The 21,942-nt window shown below is 38.6% G+C and overlaps 1 protein-coding gene and 1 pseudogene across 1 annotated transcript; one reads left to right on the plus strand and one right to left on the minus strand.

Moving 5' to 3' along the window:
* Window positions 1–12,272: 12,272 nt before the first annotated feature.
* LOC141498140 (CCHC-type zinc finger nucleic acid binding protein pseudogene) lies at window positions 12,273–13,825 on the minus strand (annotated as a pseudogene).
* Window positions 13,826–17,271: 3,446 nt separating this feature from the next.
* On the plus strand, window positions 17,272–19,820 carry RPS23 (ribosomal protein S23). Its single transcript, XM_074202371.1, has 4 exons — window positions 17,272–17,498; window positions 18,655–18,814; window positions 19,360–19,480; window positions 19,627–19,820. Exons 1-4 carry the CDS (start codon window positions 17,495–17,497, stop codon window positions 19,771–19,773), a joined length of 432 nt encoding a protein of 143 aa, XP_074058472.1. The 5' UTR covers window positions 17,272–17,494; the 3' UTR covers window positions 19,774–19,820.
* Window positions 19,821–21,942: the final 2,122 nt, after the last annotated feature.

Below are 21,942 nucleotides of genomic sequence, written 5' to 3' on the forward strand. Positions count from 1 at the left end.
GAAAAGACATCTAGCCAAGGCTAGTCTGACCACCCTAAAGTCATTTAGGGAAGAAACCTAGACTGGTGAACTGTATCCATTTTGAGAGGAGGTATTCAGTTCCCAAGGAAGTCACAAGCAGATGGGGAAGGAGTCAGAAGTGAATAATAAGGAAAATAAGGAGGTGGGTAGAAAGACTGAAAGTACTAAGGATTTCAGAAAGAAAAAAATTCAAAAACCTTGAATATAAACAGATGACAGGAAAAAGATGCAACAACAGAAGGAAATATGATATAAGAAATATGATATAAGAAATAAATTCGTGCTCTGTAATAAATACTGCAAAATCTCGTCTCAGTAGATGTGTGATCAAGGACAATCTTGAGAGATTTATTCTGGAAAATGTCTTTCATATCCAGGGGAAAAAATTATGGACTCTGAACTTGTGGCAAAGCATACTATGTTGATTTTTTTAAACTTTCTTTTTTTGTTTTTGTTTTTTGTTTTTGCAAGGCGATGGGGTTAAGTGATTTGCCCAAGTTCACACAGCTAGATCTGAGGCCAAATTTAAACTCAGGTCCTCCTGACTCCAGGGCTGGTGCTCTATTCACTGTGCCACCTAGTCGCCCCCTAAACTTTCTTTTATATTGTTTCTTTCTCTTTCAAGATCTTATTTCCCCTTAATTCTAATTCTTTCACATCATGTCTAATAAGGAAATAGGTTAAACAAAATTGCACATGTACAACCTATACCAGATTGTTTGCTGCCACAGGGAAGGGGGATAGAAGAGATGGGTTGAAGAAAAATGTGAAACTCAAAAGCTTGCAAAAGGATGAATGTTTAAAATTATCTTTGCATGTAACTAGGGAAAACCATATAAATAAATAAAGAAATCCATGAATAAAGAAATAAATACTATCAGAAAAACAAAAGAGAAAATGATTCAATAGAGGGCATACCGAACTTGAAGACAGTATACTCAGAGATAGTTTTATGACTACAGATCTCCCAGAAGAATACAATGGGACACTCCCCACCAAAAAGAACCCCCAAAACCTTAACAGCATAACAAAGGAAAAAATAGTTCAGAATTTCTAAACACAGAAAATGAAATTCCAATGAACAGAATTCATAAATCACCTCTAAAAAAGAACCTGAGGGTGCAAACTCCAAGACATATAATATTAAAATTTAATAATTCAATTCAGAAATAAGAAGTTCTGAAATCCAAGAAAAAGACCTTTAAATACAAAGGAAAGGACGTATGAATATTTCAAGGCTATACCACATCCATTAGAAAAAGGAGGAAGGAATGGAACAATATGTTACAAAAAGCAGTGGAATTCAGGATACCACCCAAGGTGACCTACTCTGCAAATTTGAGAATAATATACATGAATGTTCTAAAAAGGGGTCTAAAACATTTTTTTAAAAAGCAAAACTGAAGAGATTACTTGCCTCTTTAACATTTCAAACCACAGGAATGCAGGAGGAGTGAATAAATAGAGCAAGGAAGGATTGTTACAGCAACAGAGTAACAATAGACTAGTAAGTGATTTCTTTCTAAACTTGTATAAAGAAACAAGAGAGAAGGCAGAAATCTGGTAGCTGTAATAGTGAGTTGAATGACAGGATGCATTATGAAAAAAACCTGGTGACCCTGAATGCTATGTCTCTGGGGCTAAATTACTATATGAGAGATTAAATAAAGGGGATGATGTGGTGTCAAGCTGTAGACAAATCAAGAATTAGCAATGAGGAGAAAAAGACCCCTGTGATCTCAGAGAGAGAAAAACCAACAGGGGTAAAGAGGAAAAAAGAGGGAAGAGGAAGGAGACTTTGCTTTGGAGGTGGGAGGAAATTCCACTGACAAAAGTTCCTATAAATAATGAGAGATGGGCAATGATGGGAGGTAAAGACTTCATACTTGATGAGGCCCTGGGAATATGATGCTTGAAAAGTCCCTGAGAGGGAAGGAGGAGGGAAGTTGGAATCTCTCTGGGGAACTGGCACCTGGAGGAGTAAAATAACATGGACACAGGGAGATTTCCAGGCAAATGTGGGGGGTGGGGAGGTCAACAAGACAGGGTATAGATCCATATGGGCTGCATAATCACGGACATAGTAGGGGAGGGCTCCTACCATGGGGCAGTATTAAGTACAGTTGATGGAGCACCAGGCCTGGAGTGAGGAAGACCTGAGTTCAAATCCACCCTCAGACACTTACTGGCTTTGACTCCAGGCAAGTCACAACCCTATTTGCCTCAGTTTTTTTATCTTTAAAATAAGGATAATAATAGCACCTACCTTCCAGGATTATTGTTAGAATTAAATGAGATAATAATCATAAAGTGCTTAGTACAGTGCCTAACAAATTATAAGTACAATATAAATATTAGTTATTATTATTATTAATTGGAATATTCTGAAAATGAGACACAATAGGAAAAGGAAAATCATGGGGCAAGCCCTATAAAGCAATTGCAGAAAGAACCAAGAAAGTAGAACCTAGAATGTATACTTTGAAAGCTTTGACAACAAGAAAGAATACAGAGAAAGGAGAGAGGTCAGATAATTAAAGGAGTTAATCAGAGAATAAGTGTCTAGAATAAACAAAAGAAGGTAGATGGAAAGAAGTAAAAAAAAAATTTAAAAACTAAGGAGCAAGTTTAGCTGAAGGACAGGAGAGAAAAGAAATATTAAATAAGAAAAGGGAATAAAGGGACGTGGTAAAAATAGAAAAAACAATCTTTGTTTTTGTACTGCTTTTGTTTTTCTTTTTATTCTCTCCCAAATCTTCTTTGTCATATGGGATGGGAAAGGGAAATGATATATGGAATATTATGGTAACATAGGAACTTTTAAAAATCAATTAAAAACCTTTTTCAAAAAATCTAAGGAATAATTATAGGTGTTAATGGGGATTAGGTAATGTTAAATATTTTTATAAATATTATCTCATTTGATCCTCACAACTCAGCAAGGTATATGCTGTTATTATCTTCATTATACAGCTGACAAAACAAGTTAAGTGATTCACCCAAAGTACTTAACTACATTTGAACTCAGGTCTTCCTGACTCTAAGCCCAATGCTATATCCAATGTCCTACTACCTTCCTCTGCAAGCAAGAATAAACTTTACATTCAAATGTGGGGAGTTGATGTATCTCCTCTGAATCCTATCATCATCAAAGTTCAGAATGCAATTAGACAAGATCTAGGTGTGGTTCCATTACATCATGATGAACCAAAAGAATAGAAACAAAGGGAGAAAGGAATATATTGGTGGGGAAGAGAAAGGTTTCAGAAAGTTAAGAAAAATCATCTCACATGGAGTACACTAGTAGACATCTATACAAGGGGTGGGGTGGGGTGGAAGGAAGTAGCTAATACTTGAATCTTGTTCTCATTTGAATTGGCCAAAAGAAGGCAAAATAAACATGTGTGTATATTTATATATATATATATAAATATACACACATAGTTGGATACAGAAATAAATTTCACTCAACAGGAAAAGGAAGCAGGAGGTAAGGGTAATTAAAGGAGGGATTAGTCCTAAGCAAAAAAAAATAATAATAATAACTCTAAGGATGTACAAAAATATGTATAATCCTTGTATAGACAAAAAAAATGGGACTCTAGGGGGTGGGGAATGTCTGAAAAAAAGTTATATAAATGTGATACAATATTATTATGTTGAACTCTTAGTATAATGACCAACCAAGATTCTATAGGTCTAATGAGGAAACAATGTCAGCTATCTCCTGATAGGAAGGTAAAAGATTCAGAATAGAGAATAAGAAAAAAATAGGAGCCAGAGAGGTGGAATGGATCACAAATGTGGAAATTTTGTTTGATTGACTATGTATGTTTGGAATGTGTTCTGATTTTTCTGACATTTTCTATTGTGGGTTGTGTGGGCTAAGAGGTTGAGAAGATGGCTCGTGCCTGATTAAAACAAATATGATAACTTAAAATTTACTCAAAAAAAATTTTAAAAGAGGGTGACTCTCAACCTGATGCCTGCTTTTATTGAAAGATATTTACCTTTCTATCTTTAAAATTTGTTTTGCAGTTTCTTATTGGCAAACAAAATAAAACTATTAACCAAGAGAATTGCTGGACTATTTCTTAACATTGAGGGTGACTATTTGAGACTGATCCAGGAAAAGAGAGAGAGATTAATTAAATTGAGATTTATGGGGCGGCTAGGTGACGACGTAGTGGATGGAGCACCGGCCATGGAGTCAGGAGTACCTGAGTTCAAATCCAGCCTCAGACACTTAATAATAACCTAGCTGTGTGGCCTTCAGCAAGTCACTTAAACCCCATTTGCCTTGCAAAATCCTAAAAAAAAAAAAATTAAATTGAGATTTGTCTACAGACAAATAAGAGAGTCATTGATTTGTTTTAACAATTTCCCAGATCAGAGAGAATATATTCACTTGATTTTCTTTGGGAATAATATTAACAATAAATAATAACTAGCATTTATATAGTACTTAAAGATTTGCAATGTACTTTACAAATACTGTCTCATTCTCACAACAATCCTACAAGGTAGGTGTTATTAACATCACCATTTTACAGAAGGAGAAACTGAGGCATAAAGCAGTGAAGTGATTTGCCCAAGGTCACAAGGCTAATAAATTTCTTAAGTCCAATTGTAATTCAGATCTTCCTGACTCCAGGTCCAGAGCTCTATCCAGGGTACCATCAGTTGATTTGTCAATTAGAATGAGTCAGTGTTTACTCTCAAATTACTGTTTTGAGAGAGAAGATACTTTCCTCACTTTCTGCCCACGTTCCCACCCCAATAGCAACATCCACAAATGAGTTAACATATAGTGCTTTGCAAATCTTAAAGTACAATATAAATGCTAATTATTATTGCTCAAATGATAAAAATATAAATTTGTACTGCAGACTCCAAAAATATTTTGATACATTTTTGTGTCCTACACTAGAATCTTTTATGTTTTTATATCCCAGAACCCTTAATACTTTGAGTTCACACAGACTAGATTTGATATTGGGCTCCTGACTGTAGTAGGGGCTTTCCTCCTTTTTTCAGTTCATTATCCCACATACAGTAAAATCTTCTATTATACTCAGGATATAGTTTAAGTGTGGATGTCTCCCAATGCAATTTAGAACACTCAAGATTATAGTTTGGCCTTTGGGGCAGCTAATCTCCTCTCACATCTTTCTTTCCTGAACTCCAAGAGAAAGTGCACGGAGTGAAGAAGGGGAGTCCTAAATAAACTGAGAGAGAGCAAAATGGTTTCAACTTGCTTTCATAGCAATGGGAATAAAATACAGTGTTTATGAGTGTAAAAATATTTTAATTCAACATTCTTATTGAAAAAAACCTTCCATTTTGTAAGAATAAAGAAAAAAATAACTCAGCTGCTGACAATTTTCACACTCCTTTTTAAAAGAGATGTCACACTTAAACTGTGATTTTTGTGGGAGCAATTAAACTCATGACTCTGAGGAGAGGGGAATAAATGAAGTGCATGGGAAATGTTAAAATGTATTTTTCATAGAATACTTGCCATGAGTTTGCCCTCAACATGATATTTCTTTATATTGATGGACAAAGATATCACACAATAGTGTTTGAAAACTGAGGTAACGTTGAATTTTATATACATGCCTTTTTTGTCCTAACTTCAACCTAATTCAACTGAGGTTAAAATATTAAGAGATTTTTCTTTCCAGATAGTTGGGCTATGTACTGGAGGAGATAAAAAAAGAAATAAAGCTGATCCTTTTCCTTAGGGGAGGACGGCATATACCCAAATAGCTACAATATGATACATAAGTAGCAGAGAAATGTAGACCAAGATAGAAGATTCAATGGAGTGGAAAATTTTCTGGTCCTACAGGTCAGCTTGACCTTATATATTATCTGTACTAAAAAATTACAAATAACACAAAAATGGGATTATCAAAATCTATTCCCCACAGTCTTTCATTATAATTTCAAAGATATATTCTGAAAAAACATAAAATGTCATCAATGTTTAAAGCTAATACCTGAGAAAACTACTATTCATTTTAAGGAATATTCTCCTTTTATCAATATGTATATTCTAAGTCCAGTTAATTCTCTGAAGTCTACTTCAAAAATTATAAATCAAATTGATAGGAAAAGCACTCTTTTCTCTGGGTCTTTTTTCTGTTTAATGGAAAATAAAATAAATTTGTATTAAATGGTATTTAAATAGGGTATTAAATGGTATTTAAATGTATTTAAGTATGAAAGCAGTCAAATGTTATTAAACATTTAATATTTTAAAATAATATAAAATGCTAGTAGTTAAAAATTGGAGGTGATGCTTTTTGTACATTTGTCCATATCCCCAGTTATGAAGAGTTCTTTGGGGATCAGGAGAGTCACCTTTTGAAATGTTTTCCTTTTTTTTTAATTTTAAGGCAGTGGGGCTAAGAGTAATTTGCCCAAGGTCATACAGCTAAGGCAATAATTAAGTGTCTGAGGCAGGATTTGAGCTCAGGTCCTTTTGACTCCAGGGCAGGTGCTCTATCCACTGCGCCACCTAGCTGCCCCTGAAATATTTTTTCTTAGTATCTAAAACTAAGGGATGGAGCACAGTTTTTAATAATCTCCTGGTGGACCTAGAAGTTACAATCACCCCTAGATACAAAATTAAACAAATTCAACAAGAGAAAACATTATACAAAATTACAACCTTTATTTCCAAGGCTTCCCAGTCCCAACATAATTAGGGAGGAACAAAAATAAACATTAAAAAAAAAAACAACACTGGCAAAAGAAAGGGTTTTTTCCAGTAAAGGAAAAAAAAACTTCTCCCTTCACTCTATTTCCAAATAAATTTTGAGAGCACATGAGATTATTCTGAAAGAAATTAGGACCTTGGAGTTGACTCATATTGGGGAAAATTCTTTCCATGGGTTCTCTCTAACATAAGGGCCCTTAAAATTTTTTTGTTTCTATGAACACCTTTGCAGTCTGATGAAGACTACAAAACTCTTCTTAGACTAATGTTAGTGAAAATAAAGATGTAATTTTTTTTCCATCCAACTTCATGAACCCCACTAAAACCTATCCATAGAACCCCTAAGGCTCCATGGACTCTGGTCTAAGAACCTCTGCTCTAACACACTAACACAGCTTAGGTCCTTGGCAATGAAGATGGAGATATAAATGTTAATCTAGACAAAAATCTCTCCAGGTAAAGATGTCCTAAAACATAGGAACCCCAAATTTCCCTAGAGGTTCCCTGCAAAACCATAGGGCTTTTAAAAGAGGATTTGGAAGTTATCCAAGAATAGGATAAGAGGGCTAATTTTGCAAAGAAATTAACCAAACTCAGATAAGTCTCACACTCATGTGAGGCCTCTAAAAAGGAATGAAGCACTTGGGTTGATTGGAATCAGTTTTTCAAATCCTGTGTGATACCCCAACATGTAAGTCAGGTCCTAAGGGTCCTCTTCTCACAAAGAGACTTCAGCATCTCTGGCTCATTATCTCCTCAAAACTCCAGGGAAAAACTCTTAAATAAAGCCTATATATGGCTTATGTCAAGGGCTTCTTCCAAAAAAGGATTAATAGTTATCCTTCTAGAAAATATACTCAAAACACAAAGTAGATGTCAGACATAACAGATATAGGACAGCTATTTATTTCCTCCACCGCAAAAGAAATGCTAAAAAAAAAAAGACAACACTCAAAACAATCTTATTTCTCATGTTAAAATCCTTCAGACAACAGATGTTGACTTCCCTCTACTTCCAAGAAGAGAAAATGTGCACAAGACACATTTTTTTCACATCTGTGTTCAACACCTTTAAAAAAAAAAGCCAATATGAATCTTGATTTTTTTTTGTGCCTTGGAATCCTAAGGCTCTGAAAGGAACCCCTTTCTAGCTCCAAGGAAACCTGAGCCTGACTTATCTCCTGACAAACAGTCATCTCTTCAATTCTATTCTTAAAGCTCTCCTGAGAATAGATATCTACAACCTAATAAATATCCCATTCTGGTATTTGGCAACCTCTTAGGGAAGAAAATTTTTTTTCTTTTCTACTAACCAAAATTTCCCTTTCTGAAATACCAGCCCATTTCCTCTACTTCAGTCCTCAGCCAAGTGAAAGAACAGCTGGTTAGCATCATCTGCATAATAACTCTTAATATGCTTGTTAAAATTATAGCTCCTCTCCAATAACCTCACAAAAGGAATCAAAGAACAGCTTTGTCAGCTCTACTGTCTTAGACCCTACACAGAGGCTTAAGCATAATGACAGGAAACAACAGAACAGCCCTGAATGTTATTTAGATTATATGGCAATAGAGAAATTTACCAGGAATCGTCCTTCTCTTTCCCCTTCCAATCTTCCCATCTGGGTAAAGAAATAAGAGGCAAAATCAGGCAACAGTAAGTAGAAAGAGCAGACAAATGGCACTGCTACATTACTGGTAAAAGAAAAAATGATTTTTAATCACTTAACAAAGTGCAATTAAACATTCAATATTTATCACTCTTACACATGAAATGGAATTGGTGATTTAAATATTGTTTTCTTTGGTCATGTTACATTTCCTTAGTAGCGGTGGCCTCATTTTTTTAAAATAAAGTGATAAGAAATTATATTCATTATTAAATCACTTGGTTTATTCTCTTCAAAATTATCTTTTTTTCCTTAATAAGAAATGAAGAATCCACCTAACCCTTGCTCAGATGAGCTCCCTTGAATCAGCTCTACTGAGTTATGGAAAAAAACAAAAGAAAACACAAAAAAACCCTTTGCTTTCTGTTTCCTCAGGGTCAGAAATGTGTCTTCTTTTGGTGATAGAAGTGATAATGAGCCTCTTTTTTTGTTTCCCCTCTTCTAACTTGTGAAAAATAACCTACCACAGCTAGACAAATCTCAAGTTAATTCTTTGTATGAATACATGAGTTATAATGCTGTATTCATTTAGGTGGTGTAGAATGACGGACCTGGAATCAGAAAGAATTGGATTGAAATCCATCCTCAGACACTTATTATATCATCCTTACCTCCTATATGCCTCAGTTTCCTCAACAATAAAATAGGGATATTTGTAGAATCAAATGAGATAATGCTTGTAAATCACAAAAAACAGATTTGGCGCTCAGTAAACACTTAATAAATCCATGTTATCTCCTTCACTTTTCCTCCTTCTATAGGAGCAAAAATGAAGACTGGCACATGGTTAAAGTAAGAGAATATCTGTTAGGCCTTTTTTTCTCCACTTAAAGTCAATAGGAAGTTAAGATTCCTATTGGTTCTCCTCCCTATAGCTTGTCTTGGACAAGAGGCAAGCCAGCCTCTTGAAGGGGAGACAGGAGGCAGGTTGTATACCATCAAGTCAAAACATTACCTTTCAACCATAATCTCCCCTCAGATCTCTATGGAGATAGCCCAAGACCTTAAACTCAAGAGCTGTGGTAATAGCAATGCCTCCCTCTCCCCAGACAAATGGTCCTGATTCCAATTCAGGCTACAAAGCAATCATAGAGGGGAGTAATTATTGGAAAGGAGCCCACCTTTCTTGTCACCATCTCTATCAACTGCTGACAGATATGAAAGAGTCCTAGTAGTGGTGGTAGTTCCTCCTTCTCTTCCCTAGGCCATTCATTGGTTATGCCCAGCACCAGCAGCCACCATCCCAGGAAGCAACCACAATGGGAATGCTACCTGAATTATATGGTATGTCTTATTGCTGCGTCCTAGGAACTACAGGGACTTTCTATTTGACTTACAGCTAAAGCCTTCTCTGTTATCTCCATTAGAATTTGAGCTATTTGGGGGGCGGCTAGGTGGCGTAGTGGATAAAGCAGAGGCCTTGGCATCAGGAGTACCCGGGTTCAAATCCAGTCTCAGACACTTAATAATTACCTAGCTGTGCAGCCTTGGGCAAGCCACTTAGCCCCATTTGCCTTGCAAAAACCTTTAAAAAAAAAAAAAAGAAAGAATTTGAGCTAATTGTCTTACTTTTCTATCTCTAGCACATAGCCCAATGTTTAGCATTTGTTGCTATTCAGTTCTTTCAGTTAAGTCAGACTTTCATGGATGAGATATTGGAGTAGTTTGCCATTTCCTTCCCCAGTTCTTTTTACAGATGAGGAAACTGGGGCAATCAGAGTGAACTGACTTGCTCAGCCTCATACAACTAATGTCTGAAATCAGATTTGAACTTAAGAGATGAGTCTTACTCCAGGTCTAATACTCTATCCACTGTGTCAATTAACTGCGGTATAGTTAACACTTAATTTTTTTTCAAGAACTCAATCGTTCATTCACCTAAGAAGAGCAAGGGGTGTGTGAGCATGCCCAATTTACATCACTATAGGAAGAATCTATAGTATGTGGTATAGAGTAATCATAGATCCATTTGAGTGTTAGTTTAGTAACTATTATTCCTTTTCCCCATATTAAGTTTGCTGGTGAGAGAAAATTATTTCCTATCTACTTGGAAACCTTTTGTTCACCATTTCCATTTAGGAATCTCAATAATCTTATGCCAATGATCCCATCATAAGAACTTTTTCAGGTTATTATTTACTGAATATTCATCCTGTTAGAGATAGTGAGAATACATAGATAATCACAGATCTTAAAAATGGGGAGAGTCAAGTCAATAGTCAAAAAAAGTTATTAAGCACCTAAGAAAACCAAAAACAAACAAACAAACAAAAAATCAGGGAACTTACAATATGGGGGAGGGGGGAATAAAACAAAAGGAAGCTGACAGGCTGGAGAAGGTGGGGATTGGAGGAAAAGTCAGTCAGAGAAGTCTCAAGGTAGTGCAGCCAGGTGTGAAAAACTTAGACCATCTAGTTCAGCTGTTGCCTGAATGGAAATCTCAGCAATAAAGTGAACAAGGGGTCATTTCAGCATCTGCTAGATGACCTCCAATAAGGGAGAAATCATTACCTACCCAAACCCATTCTACTACATAGTTACAGGTAAGGATCATGTTGCTTTTTTCATCTTTGTGTCCATAGCAACTAATACAGATCCTTGTGTAACATAATCAAATTTTATCTAACTGACTTGAATCATTCATCAGATATTGTTACCAGAAATCATGATAATTTATTGAAAATCCCTTGTCCCAAATAATAACTGAAATTGTAGAATTTTAAAGGTTGTAAAGTGCTTCACAAATTTATTATCCCATTTGAATTTCCCAAAACGACTGACAAGTGGGCATTATGATCCTAATTTTATTTTTGAATATAGCAAACTTTTTATTTCATTAAGTATTTCTCAATTACATGTAAGAAATTTGACATTCATTTTTAAAATTTTAATTTCCAGATTTTCTTCCTTCTCCCCTCCTTAAGAAGGAAAGCAATTGTTAAACATATGGCCAACTAGATAGTACAGGGGGATGGAATGGTGGGCCTGGAATCAGGAAGACTTATTTTCATGAGTTCAAATCTATCCTCAACTACTTTTCAGTTGTAGGACCTTGGGCAAGTCACTTAACTCTATTTGCCTCCATTTCCTCATCTATAAAATGAAGGGTTCATTAAATTATTCTAGGATCCCAAAGGGGTTCACAGAGTCTGACACAATTGAACGATAATAACAATATACTCTTTACTTTGAATAACTCTTTTTTTTAAATGAACTTTACTCAATGGAGTGATTTCCAATGATTCTATAAAAAGGCCACCCACAGAGTGAAAAGCATCACTTAAATTTCCAGAGTCATGCAAATAACTTTCAAAAGGACTTCCAATTTCCAAAGCTAGGAAAAAGCTTAATATTAATCATTTATTAGCACTAACATATTAAGGTTAGCAATAGCAATTGAAGTACTGATGCATACTTAAATTTCTATTTAGGTTCCCTGGATAATCAATGTGAACCATGTTTATTTCCATTTTTAGGCACTGGAGCATTATTATCTCTGTTTTTTACAAAATCTTAAAATTGTCTTCTAAATCTTTTTTTTTTCAGAATGTAGCAGTTACATGGTTAGAACAGATGAGTATGACTGTAGGTTTGTTTTAAGGATATATGGTTATCTCTATTTGCTGCCAAGTTCTTCAGGAAGTCATTACTTAATTATAATACTGACTCTCCTTGGGAAATTAGGATATTACAACCACCTTTCCAAGAAATGTCCTGTAGCAACAAAATAGGAATGGCCTGATCTATCTAGACTAGGAAGTGAATATAACCTATTTAATCCAAGTTAACACAAAGTTTACATGATCCTCATAGTATTTAAATATTCTAAAAATAAAATTTTCTAAAACTTTATAGTGGTGCAACATTACTTTTTCAATCATACTTTTAAACCAACATATTAATAGACCATTTCTTTGTATTGTAAAAGTCTGAACAGGATTTTCCATTTTACCAAGACTATAAATGGATGGGAAGAGAAATACTTTTGAAAGAGGTTTTTGGAATTCAATGTTCATATGAAACTTAACTGCCTTCTTGTCAGGCTTTGGTCTATATAAGGGCACTTCAGTATATGCCCAAAACACTCAAGATATTGAGTGTTAAAAATTTCCAATTCTAAGTTTAAATTTGATTTCTATACATGAACTTTCACAATCAGAAAGCTTAACATTTGCCTTTATAAGTTACTCCACATTTTTAAAACCTATTAATCTTGTCTTTGGACTTCTCAATGTCTTTGGATAATTTAGTTTTCTGAAAACAAAGTGTACCACTTTTTAAAATTTCATCTTAGAATGATGTATGTTCAGAGCAGTCTCATTCTTAAAGTAATGTGAAAAACTGCTAGGGTAGCCTAAACAATAACAGGGATGGGCAATTTTCAAACCGCTCAGCTAAGGGAACTCTACCAGATAGAACCAGCCCAGTAAATTAATAAAAGTAGATGGTTTAGGGGATAGTTACAAGCAGCTGGGAAATCAAAGGAGTAGATATACTCCATACCTCCCCCAAACAGGGAGAAGAGGGAGATACAAATGTGAATTAAGAGTTCTTTTGGCATCCCATTAAGTTTCAAATCAAAATGCCTTTTGTAACATGTTTGTAATATTGAAAATGATTGCCAGCACACCTGTAATTAAGAGATTCCCCCAAGCAAATTTCCAAAAAATTAACTGATCCAAACCCCTATTACTTAAACTTTAAATTGAATATGTTTTGAAAAATTCCAAATTGAAGTACTCTGTTGATCCAGAGAACAAGTCATTTTTTTAATGCTGAGTTGGATTCCTGAAAGCACAAACCTATCATGAGTCCTTGGTGCATTATTTGCCTTAGTTGTAACCAATGCTAAGTTAATTCCATCACCGAAGCCTGTCGTTGCTGAAGGGCACATTAATTCTTTGGGACGGGACTGAAGCTCTTGACCTACCACCTATAGCATTTCCCTTTGGTGCAATCTTTCTGAATGTGCCCAAACTCTCCACATGAATGGCACTTCTGCTCATCTGCGTGGTCGCAGTCTCGAGCCAAGTGGCCGGGCTTGGCACAGCTGTAGCAGCGCTGCTCTCTCTCTCTTGTTTAGGCTCCTTGCAGTCCTTGGCCATGTGGCCGCCTCTACCGCAGTTATAGCAGGCATCCTCCTGAAGATCACAATCCTCGGCAAGATGACCAGACTCACCACAACGGAAACAGATGTCTGGAAGAGATGAAGAAACAAACTGGAAGCCTCTTCCACGGCTCCTCATTCCTGGGCCACGGCCTCCCCCAGTAGGGCATTCCCTGGCCCAATGGCCAGAGCGTCCACACTTGAAACACTCGTTGCTGCCCATTGCCGCACTTAGATCTTCTCAGACGTCGGGGACGGCCCGCGGCGTGAGCGGGGTCGGACGCTCGGGCTCCCGCGGAGGCAGAGCACTTTGAATAACTCTTACACATGTGGGATCTAATGCTTTTTGAAAAAAAAAAACATTTTCTGAGCTTCATAGTTATAGAAAACTCCTTCGCATGATACTCATTTTATCAGTTCAGGAGCAAAGTTTCTTCCATATTTGGCATACCTATCAAAGTACCCAGAAGCTCCTCAAAAATAAAATCTTATCAAGCTATTAATATCCCAATTCCAAATAAATAAAAATGCAATAGAAATAATTTCCAGTATGTCTCCTGGGACTCCAGCAAATATTCTCTAAAATTCCTTCCAGCTTTAACTTTTTAGTCTTTTAGTCTATTCATTCATTTCCTCATTCAACAATACTAGAATGTTCAGTATGTGGCTACTTCATAGACTTATCTAAGGAGTTAAAGACAGAGAACAATATTAGATTAGTTAACCATAGAGTGGAGACTGAGAAGGAACTGAAAGCAGAGTAGGTATGATGCACTGGGAGAACATGGATTGATCCAGATCCTTTGGAATGATGATGATGAAGTCTAAGGTAACAACTGAACAACACAAGTATTAAGTTACTTCTGTTTGCTAGGCACTGTGTGGTCTACTGAGGATATACATATGAAAGAGAGATGTCCTTACTCTTAAGGAGTTTACATTCTATTAAGAAGGCAGTATATAGTGGTCTGATTAAGAGGTATGACTCCCCTTTTGGGAGCTGAAAGGAAATGAAGGTGAAGGAAGGTCAGGAGAGATGAGGAGGTTGGACACTACATTCAGTGTGTGAACAAGGAGATACTGAAGCCCTCCACAGATTGAAGGAAAGAGGAAGTCAAGTACTGAGCCCTCTGAGAAAGAAGTTTATCTGTGTGAGACACACAGGGGCCAGTAGATATAGTAACAAATTTCTGAACAGAATTATGTAGGTATATGGAATAAACTTCAAAGAAGGTAAGGTTGTTGAGAGATGAAAATAGAAGGATTCTCTGAGTGTGGCAATGGGAAGGAAGGACAGATTTGGATGCTGATTCCTCCTCCTATGTATATTAGATGATAGAGGTAAGGTGGAATCAAATAGGGTGCTACCTGGAGCAGGTGAATCCTTGCAGACAAGGTGCCTTCAAGGGAAAGCAGTGCTTCTATGAGTGCAGGAAGTTGTAATGACAAAATTTGTATTCCAGAAAGCACAGGAGTGGATAAAACAAAGAAAAATAAGGACTGGAGAAGGTTACACTGAGCTATAAGATGAAAGGGGGGTTTTAACCTTAGCAAATGACAACTCTGAATTATAGGGAGCAAAGAAGCAAACTAGGGAGTAAAAAAAAAGAGACTGGAGATGAGATGGGCAAGAGGTTAGAAGATTGGGTAGGATTTCCTAACAGTCAGTCATTCTCCCCCTTGATTTTTAATTGTGATTCTCTCCCTATCCAGCTTCTTCCTACATTTCTTCAGAAATGTCCATAGCTTTCACCCTTAAAAATTCTCACTTTATCCTATTTGCTCCAACTATGTCTCCTCATTTTTACAAGATTGTTATAAAAAAAATTGCCTTTTCTTTCAGTCTCTTCTTGCTCTGTTCTTCACTTTTCAATCCTTTGAAATCTGGTTTCCCATATACTGACACAACTAAAACATCTTTCTTCGAAGTTATTGATAATCCAACCTTAATGGACTTGCTCATTCCATCAGTGCAACAATCAGACACAAGTTTGGGGTATCTGCGATGGAGAATACCATCTGTATCCAGAGAAAGAATTGTGGAGTTTGAATAAAGACCAAAGACTATTACCTTTAATTTAAAAAAAAAAAAGTTATCTTACTATGTAATTTTGCTTTCTCTTATACTTTATTTTTCTTCCTTTCTTTCATCACATTCAATTTGGATCAATGTATATGATGGAAACAATGTAAAGATTAACAGACTGCCTTCTGTAGGGGGTGGGGAGGAGGGAAGCAAGATTAGGGGGAAAATTGTAAGATTCAAAATAAATAAAATCTTTCTTAAAAAAATTGTTGGGGGCAGCTAGGTGGTGCAGTGGATAGAGCACTGGCCCTGTAATCAGGAGTACCTGAGTTCAAATATGACCTGAGACACTTAATAATGACCTAGCTGTGTGGCCTTGGGCAAGCCACTTAACCCCATTGCCTTGCAAAAAAAAAACCTAAAAAAATAATTGTTGAACATTATCTTTGTATGTAGCTGGAAAAATTAATTAATTACTTTTTAACAATACAAAGATGGGGGGAGTTATTGATAACCCCAGTTTCAAAATCTGATAGTTTTTGCTCAGTCCTCCTTTTTGAACCTCTCCGTAGAATTTGACATTATTGAATTTAGGAAATATCAGGTTATGGGTGTGAAGTGGATGAGATTAGTTTTGGACATAGGATCATAAGATTAAGGGAAAAAAAGGAAATTAAAGAACATTTATTTCTACCCTTCTATTTTACAGATGAAGAAATTGAGGCCTGAATTTGAGGTGCCATTGAAATTCCTTTTGAATCTTCCTGTTTGAGGACAGGAAGAGCGGTTAATATTGGATGAAAGAGTCTTAAGATAAAATGTGTCCGGGGAGAATTATGTTTCTATGAGTCAAAAACGTGTAGTTGTTAAAGAAAAGAAGAGAGAGCTGGGGTTGGTGGGGGTGGGCTAGGGATGGTAGTTTATTAACAAAAGGATTTTTGAAAACACAGGCCTGAATCTCAGGGAGAGCTGCAACCTCGGCACCCGGATTTGGGCCATCCAGAGTGGGGATAATTAAATCCTTGGAAGCAAAGGAAGGAAGCAAAGGCAGATCTTTCAGATGTTACTATGGAAAGAGACAAAGGATCAGGAAATTAGGCATGGAAGCCCAGGGAGGTTCACTGCACCACGAATGGGGACAAGGAGGGCGACACCGGATCATTCTGAGAGCGGCAGATTCAGTGGCAACCCTGGGACTACCATCGGGGGCCAGATGCAAAGGGGTGGGGGGCGGCTAGGTGGCACAGGGGATAGGGCACTGGCCCTGGAGTCAGGAGGACCTGGGTTCAAATCCGGCCTCAGACACTTCATAATGACCCAGCTGTGTGGCCTTGGGCAAGCCACTGAACCCCATTGCCTTGCAAAAATACAACAAAGAAAAAGGCATTGAGAAGGGAGGGGAAGGGGTGGGGGTGAGCGAGGTTAAGAGAACCAAAAAGGGTGGGCCGGTGGGCTGAGAAGGAAACTGGGTAGAAACGATGGTAAAGAGGGCTGGGTCCTTTCGCCACCAAAGACCTGATCCTGACCCTTTAACTGTCTCTCCACGTGCCCCTAGTCCATCTTTTCACCCACGTGGCGCTCGCTTCCGCCAGATTCCAAGTGGGCTTCAGAGACTGGCAACCCTGAGCGCATGCGCCCCCCCGCATGAGCGGGGAGGGGGGGGTCTTCATAGAGAGCCCGGCGGTCTATGGGAATTGTAGTTTCCCCTGGGGTTCGGGAATTCATTTTATTATTATTTTTGCGTTAAAAAAAACCTCATAACTCCCCAAAGTAAACTCACCCTTCGTCTTCCCAAATCCCGAGGACGTCACTTCAGTCAGGCTCGGCGCGGGCAGCCCTGGGAGGGGCCTCGGCTGAACTCGAGGCCGCAGGGGATTGTGGGTGTGCGCCTCCTTCCTTCCTTCCTTCCTTCTCTCCGCGCTCTCGGCCCGGACGGCGGCAGCATGGGTGAGCTGCGGGCTTGCGGGGTCTCACGGGCGGGCGTGGGGGTCGGGGCGCGGGCGCTGGGGATATGGAAGTGGGCTTGCGAGGGAGGAGGACCAGGAGGCAGGAGGCAGGGCTCGCGGCCGCGGCTGGGAGCCGAGGCCCGGTGCGGGGTCGGGCCCGCGGCCGGGGCTGGGAGCCGAGGCCCGGTGCGGGGGCCCGCGGCCGTGGGGAGCGCGGTTCCGCCGGCCGCCTCGCTGCAAGCGCGGCTTCCATTGTTGCAAATGGTCGCTTTTTGGTTCGTCCAGGCCCACACACGGTGGCTGATCGCGGCTTTTCATTTAAATATTCCTAGGAGGCAGGGCCGCATCTTATTTAAACCAGCAGAGTTTTTTTCTCTTTAAAAGTGCTTTCTGAGTTCCGTAAAAGTTGCAAATTATATTTAAACGAACAAGTTAATTTTACAAAACACGAAAAGTCAACCTCCCCCTTCATATTTTATTTTAAGTATCTGTCAAGGATTTACCAAGTACTGGGAACGAAAATGGATAGTTTCTCTGTTGGGATGAGATCAATCAACGGATAAATATTTCTCAGAAGTTTGTTAAGCATTTGTATCCAGAAACGGTTCTAAATAACTGGGGAAAAAAATAGACCCTGGTCTTGAATATCACCTAATCATATCTGTATATTGTAAATATTTGATGACATAAAATATATTCAGAATAATTTGAAGATTTTAGCAGCTGAAGAATTAGGAAAACATTTAATATGGACTGGAATTTGAGTTTAACCCTTGAAGAAAGCTAAGTCTGAGAGGAGGAAGAACATTTTGGGCATGTCATGCCGAGCTACAAGGATGAGATATGTGTGAGAAACAGCAAGAATTAAAGGAGGGCACTGTGATAAAAAAGGAAGTATAAGTCTGTTTTCTAGGAAAGAAAGAAAAAAATAGCTCAGTCATTTATTACAGTCTCCCCATTTTACCTCAGAGGACTCCTGACTGAGATCAAAGATGTAAACATGCCACTGTTGGAAATTTAGATCCATAGACGTGCAGAAAAGTGTTAGAAAAAGCATACCATACTTCTCAAACTTTGAGTTGTTACTTGTAAAAAGATAATATATTTTTTTCAGCTAAAATGTCCAATGTTTTTTTTTCCCCCATGTTCGTTTTTAGGTAAGTGCCGTGGTCTTCGTACTGCTAGGAAGCTCCGCAGCCACAGGAGAGACCAAAAGTGGCATGACAAACAGTATAAGAAAGCACATTTGGGCACTGCCTTGAAGGCCAACCCATTTGGAGGAGCATCTCATGCCAAAGGGATTGTCTTGGAAAAAGTGTAAGTGGGAACAAAATGGGTATTCCTGTACAGTTTAAGGTGTTATAAATTATATTTAAATGGACAAGTTAACTTAATTGTAAAGCTCTAGTGTTCTGTTATCATATCCTAGCATAAATTAAGATTGAGAGGCAGCCTAGTACAGTCAATAGAAAAGATAGCTTTGGAATCCGAAAGATGTGGAGTTTTGATGTCTTAACAAGTACTAGCTCTGACTTTGTATAAATCACTGCTAGGCATCTGCAGTAAGTTAAAGAGGACCCAAAAGGCAAAATCTGATAGGGAAGACAGTAAGCAAATGATGGAAAAAGTTAAGAATTTTTGGTCTTTACAATTTATAGATAGTTGGATATGCCATGTGTATGCATATAATGAGCACTATCACAAATGTCAGTGGAGTATATAACTTTAGAGGAGGCTAAAAATAGCTATATTTATCTAATATGAAACTTATACATGATTTACTGTGCATTTTTTCAAAGCTATTTAATAATTGAACTGATAAGTTATATCTTCAGACCAAATTTTCTTTTTTATTTTATTAGTGGTGTAGAAGCCAAGCAGCCCAATTCTGCCATCAGGAAATGTGTGAGAGTCCAGTTGATTAAGAATGGCAAAAAAATAACTGCCTTTGTTCCCAATGATGGCTGCTTGAATTTTATTGAGGTTAGTATCTGGTAATTTAAATTTAATCCATTGTAATTATGCCTGTTTGCCTTTTTTCCCAGAATGAAAGGAAATAAGGCTAAAAAAATGCTGTTTTCTGTGGATCTTTTTAATTATTCTGGAGATAATTTTTGTTTTTCTTTTAGGAAAATGATGAAGTTTTGGTGGCTGGATTTGGTCGAAAAGGCCATGCTGTTGGTGATATTCCTGGAGTCCGCTTCAAGGTTGTAAAAGTTGCAAATGTTTCTCTTCTGGCCTTGTACAAAGGCAAGAAAGAAAGACCAAGATCATAAAAATTGTGTGATGTCTCTGTCATAGTAAAAAACTTTCATGTAACAAATGTGTGTCTTTTTCCTGCTCTTTTTAGGTGATTCTTAAAAGTTAAAAGATCTAAGTTATAACTGTCTTGCTGTACCTTGGTGAACAAAGCTTTATAATGATTGTACCATACCAATTAGCAAGCGTTTATTAAGCACAAGTACCAGGAAGGAATACCCCTCATTAAAATCTAGCTGAGGTGAATTTGCCCAATTAATCTTATTTTTTCTACCACCCTCTTAAGAATTAGAACTGAGGGGATGGGGAGGTGAAAAGAAAAATATTTTTTAAAGTTATAAAAGTGAATGTTGTAGTCTTTTATATTCAGACTCGAGTTTTTTTTTTTAATTAGGTCTCTCTGGATTGTCCTTTGATTGAAGTTGGCTGCTCATAATTTCTTACAGATCAGTAGTACTCCTATCACATTCAGCTTCTGTTCAGCTTCCCAGTTGATGGGCATCTCATCAGTTTTCCAATTCTTTTCCACTACAAAACTGCTATAAATATATTTGTAATTGTTGCTCTTAATCCCTTTTATCTCTTGGGATTTAGACATGGTTGTATTGTGGATAAAAAGGGTATGTTATTTGTTTTGATACTTTGATTTTATGATATGAGACAACAGAAAGAGGAATGTGTGCCTTAGGAGATCTATTGGGAGTTAAAGGCAGGAGATAATATGATTGTATTTTACCAAACTTAAGAAATTAGTTAATTGCTCAAGGTCATGCACAGAAAAGCTAGGAACCCTTAGTTTCTGACTAGATCCAGTGCTTTTTTCACTTCATTTTGTGGAAATGAGCACATTTGGCAAGATCAATAGCCTCCATAAGGAGAAAACAATTGACTGGAAATGGCAATACCTATGTTCTTCGGGACCAAATCCAGACAATAGGATGCTGGGGCCCAGCTGCATAGCATCAAATTTTTCTAGCGCTGAAATGTTTTCTCATGTGGTGAAGAGCTAAATATAACATTGACTCCCTTGAATATACTTCTCTGAAACTAAGAAACCCAGAAGGTCATAGGGGTACTGTAGTGTTAGACTCAAGTAATATGGATTCCGAAGCTTGTGTGCCTTTTCTGAAGGCAGTAGGCAATTAGGTAGGGAGATAGTCATTGAAGCTCGATGTCCATTAATGTAGATGGGTAACAAACTGATTCGTTCTGCCTGTGATCACATTATTAGTTTGTCAAAAGACTTACAATGAATCTTAGTGACTCAGACTGGCTGCTTATTTACTACAGTGATTCCCAAAATAGGTGCTTAATAAAAGTTGGTTTCAATTGTGATTGTAAGTGAGGAATTTAGGGGGTGGCATTTATTGTGAAAGGTTGGCTGCTTCTGTCGCCGCTACAGTGACATCCCAGATTCACAACTGGGAAGATGCTCAGAGGGCATCTGCGACCAGCCGGGGGCACGGGGCAGGTGCAGAATCACACAGAGCCCCCGAGGGAGGGTTTCCCTTCTCACCGCCACCCCGAACTGCGCTCCTGCCGTCCGGCCCCGTGCTGTGTTTCGGGGTCACCGGCCTGCGGGGCTCCCCGGGCCGTGCACGCTGCTGGCGTGGCGCCCGGGAGCGTGTCCTGGGTGAGAATCGTGCCGAAGAGCGGCCGCCGCAGGGCGGAGGGGGCGGGGGCCGGCCGCGCGTACACAGGGCGCCTGCGCACGGCGCCCCGCAGCCAAGGGCGCGAGCTGGCAGAGAAGCCCGCGGGCACGCAGGGGCGGCGGCGGGCCGGAAGTCGCCGCCCGCCGCATCCGGTGAGCAGAAGCCCCGGCGGCAGGCGGGGGAGGCGGCCTCAGCGGAGCGGTAGCCCCGCGCCCTGTGCCAGTGCCGGCGGCCCGTGCCCTGCCCCTGCCCTGCCCCTCCTGCGCCACGCAACGCCTCACGGCTCCCGGGCCCCCGCAGGAGCCGCCTGGCACACGCTCCACACGGGTTTTGCCGCTTGTGCCTGAGCCCTCTAATGAAGTGTGATTGAGAGGAGTCCGGTACCGAGTCACAGCCAAGGTCGGCTCCTGTCTGCCCCCTAGTACCACGGGTTGGCATCCTTGTCTTTGCCATCTGTTTGCCTCCACTCATCACAGGCTTCCGGAAGGCAAGGATGAGGAGGCACTGTGTCAGAAACAAGGGAGAAACGGCCAA

The sequence above is a fragment of the Macrotis lagotis genome, chromosome X (genome assembly GCF_037893015.1).
Source record: "Macrotis lagotis isolate mMagLag1 chromosome X, bilby.v1.9.chrom.fasta, whole genome shotgun sequence".
NCBI lineage: Eukaryota > Metazoa > Chordata > Mammalia > Peramelemorphia > Peramelidae > Macrotis > Macrotis lagotis.

Bases quoted from the DNA above. Each gene is read 5' to 3' on its own strand.
- RPS23 (XM_074202371.1), top strand. The intron at 18,815-19,359 runs GTAAGTGGGAAC...TTATTTTATTAG, and splicing joins GGGATTGTCTTGGAAAAAGT to TGGTGTAGAAGCCAAGCAGC. The intron at 19,481-19,626 runs GTTAGTATCTGG...TTTTTCTTTTAG, and splicing joins GCTGCTTGAATTTTATTGAG to GAAAATGATGAAGTTTTGGT.